Raw genomic sequence first — 3,197 nt, 5'->3', positions numbered from 1 at the left:
TACAAAATCCACAACAGGCATTCCATAATCTTTCATTCAAGCAAAATCAAATCAAAGCCCCAACCTACTCTCCATAACGAAAACAACAAAACTTACAAAAAGAACGGGAGGGATTTAGATCCTGAAAAGCTTTCATCACTGGCATCAACCCCGCAAAGAATCAAACCCTAAATCTACATCCACAGACGGTGTCTCCTTAACTATTATCCGCTTCTATTCATTTCTAACCACCACCGATGCGCACACCAGCGAGCTTCACCCACGCCATTGTTTCTCCCAAGGACCCACAATCGAACAATGCGTCTTCCCCTTCAGCTTCACATTCTCCGCCACCACCGAAACAACAGGTCTCCTCTGCGTGAGTTCTTTCACTAGTATTTCGATTTAAAATACCTCCAGTGGATGTCAAAGCCGACTGATTCCAAGAACGGATCTCACCGCAAGCTTCATCCACTACCTATCTAAGCTAGTCATTTTCGACAAAAAAATTCCCAACTTGGGGTCATTCTCGTCAATTCCAACCTCACAAAACAACAAAACTTAAGTGGGAAACTTGTTCGTACCAAGAACATCAAAGTTCCTATTCCGTAAGCAGGAACACCGGATAATTTCTAATATCATAATATAAGTTGGTGCAAAGAACCTAGCTTTGGAATTTGCATTGTCTCTCGTTTAAACATGTGCGCGCGCTGACTTGTCGTAAGTGATAAGCATTCCTTTTCTTCTCGAGAACTTTATTGATTATTATTCGCAATTCAACTTTTGTTAATTATAAGTAAGTAGATAATGGAGTTCATTTTAAAGGAATATGAAGAGTACTGACTGGACTTGAGTAGTTAGGTACGTTGTTTGCAAATGCTGGGGAGTAGTTAGCTAGTCGTGGTTCTGCTATTTCGTCATACATGTAAAACAAAATCACCTAACCAACCACACCACGCAATGGGTGCTGGTAATATGCAGAAGCATTGATGAATCCAATCCCTTTGCAGTTGCATGATGCAAGCCCAAAGCAGGAGAAGACAAATGCAATGCTGCTTCTATATACTATTTTATTACCACCTCAGTCTCTCGCGCTAACTAGTAACTACTTTAATTTTCCATTACAACAGCAAGGGCTACTATTTCTAGATACTGCATACCCCTCTCCTCTCTGTTCTCATCTGATCAAATTAAAGTTTTTCAGAAGCCACTCTGCCAATATATGAGGTCACTTGGATTATATACATCCGATGCACCAACCAACTCACACCCATGCCATGCCTACCCTCTATAATTTCTCTACAATCTCATCATTAATTTAACAGTAACTTCCACAACCTGCTATCAGTCCATTATTTGAATACAAATGCCATACGCATTCATTATTGGGAGTTGCGACTCACTTAGGGACCCAAAAACTGACACAATAAGTATTTATACGCAAACAGCAGTGTTGTTCTCCTCCATGATTTTATATTTAATAAAACTCAAATCAATGGAATTTAGGTTGCTTTGAATATTTTGAATCTGATAGCTATGTAATCCAAAGATCTCCATGACGGAGTAGCAACATCAAGCATGGCACAAAGTGAGAATCTGACATGAGAGATAAAACTAGATTCTTTTTATCATGGCCCATCAATGTGTACACTGACCAACAGAAAGAAAGACCCTAATATTACACTAAACCTTAATCTCATTCTTTCTTTACAAAACCACCATCTTTGGTTTCTAAGTAGCTGCTACTTTTTCTTTTTCTTTCTTACCATTAACTACAATCTTGTAGGGTTCTCTTTTCCTGGCAGATCACAATTTTCAAAATTTAAAGAGCGTGTTTGTCTTCAAAGGAGTTCCTCATCCAAGGCACCGACCTTTCTTCAACACAATCAGCGTTTGAAGATTCTGAAAAACAAAGCCAGTAAAAAACCATAATTAGCTTAAGTAAACCAATCATTAATTAATTAAGGAAATTAAAGTCCAATTAAGTACCTCGGGAGTTAAAGGACCTCTTGCAATGAAGGATGGCGCCTTGGATCCCATCATGCTGCAGCAGCAGCGTATCATCACTCCTGCTGGCCAGAGAACCGACTCCGACCAACGCCGCCGGCGATGACCTGCTCTTCCCTAGATGCCTAGAAACACCTCTCATCCCCGCCGGAAAACTACTGTGTCTTGCATTTCCTGAAGAAACAGAGGCCACCGTAGGCGACGCCGTGGTGTCACCATAGTTCCTGGAAACTCTGACATAGAAAGGCCTTATGAGCTTCAAGTATTTCTGCAACGATTCCTTTGAAAATCTGTGTGTTTTGGGTTGCTCGGTTCCAAGTTTGGCTCCAAAGCTTCTTGTGCTGTTGACTCTGCTGAGTGTTGGAGTAGAAGAACAGCTATGGAAGTCTTGTACATGGAGCTTGAGCGCGAAAACCTTACTAGTACTGTGGAGCCTTCCGCTAGAGTGTGGTGGATTGTCCTCTGTTTTTTGCATTGTGTTGGTGCGTTTCCTGAAGGTGAAGATTCTGAAGCTGGGAGCGGATTTAAGGAGAGCAATGGGGGATTGGGGCTTTGAAATAGGCTCGATTGGGAGCACCTTTCGCTTGGAGATGGAGGGAACATCATCGGTGTCGTGTTTGGTCTGTTTTGGTGTTTGCATGTCATGGAGGGTGAGCTCCAAGTCGAAGAAGGAGTCTTCTTCGTCGTCGTCGGATTCAATGTCGGTTTCAACCACAAGATGAGGTTGTGCTGTTGTTGTGGTCATTGGACTGGGGTTGTTCCTCCAGAACTTGAGGAAGTTCAGAGAGTCCATGGAAGAACAGAGAGAAAGAGAGAGAGAGAGAGAGAGAGAGTACTCAACTGTATCGAGCTTAGGGTGGGTTTTATAGGGAGGGATGTTGGGTGATGGGTGAATCAGAGAGACTAGAGAGCATTGAATGTGCTGCCTGCTTGGGGAATCAGAGAGACCAGTCTCCCTTTTGCTTTTTAGACACTCATCACACGCTGCCTCTTTTTCTTTTTATTATTTTTAAGTTTTAACTCTTGCCTTAATGCCTCACTCTCACACTGTACGCTAACACACTCGCTTTTTTTTCCTTATATTTTTATAATATTTAGTCATTAAATCATGTTTATTCAAGTGCTTTATTAGTAATAGAAGAAAAATAACTATAAATTTCAGGTAACTACATTTAACTGTCCTTTCAATAGTAGTTGGTAACACATGTAAA

At 41.3% G+C, this 3,197-nt stretch overlaps 1 protein-coding gene across 1 annotated transcript; it reads right to left on the bottom strand.

Annotated features, from left to right (window-relative positions):
• Positions 1–1,581: 1,581 nt before the first annotated feature.
• On the bottom strand, positions 1,582–2,940 carry LOC107466817 (membrane-associated kinase regulator 5). Its single transcript, XM_016085817.3, has 2 exons — positions 1,969–2,940; positions 1,582–1,881 (listed from the first exon to the last, which is right to left on the bottom strand). The coding sequence occupies exons 1-2, from the start codon at positions 2,777–2,779 to the stop codon at positions 1,802–1,804; spliced, it is 891 nt and encodes a 296-aa protein (XP_015941303.1). The 5' UTR covers positions 2,780–2,940; the 3' UTR covers positions 1,582–1,801.
• Between the last annotated feature and the right edge of the window lie 257 nt (positions 2,941–3,197).

The sequence above is a fragment of the Arachis duranensis genome, chromosome 9, assembly GCF_000817695.3.
Source record: "Arachis duranensis cultivar V14167 chromosome 9, aradu.V14167.gnm2.J7QH, whole genome shotgun sequence".
Classification (NCBI taxonomy): Eukaryota; Viridiplantae; Streptophyta; class Magnoliopsida; order Fabales; family Fabaceae; genus Arachis; species Arachis duranensis.
Note: the sequence above shows the minus strand (reverse complement) of the source record. Positions and strands in the feature narration are given on the sequence as shown.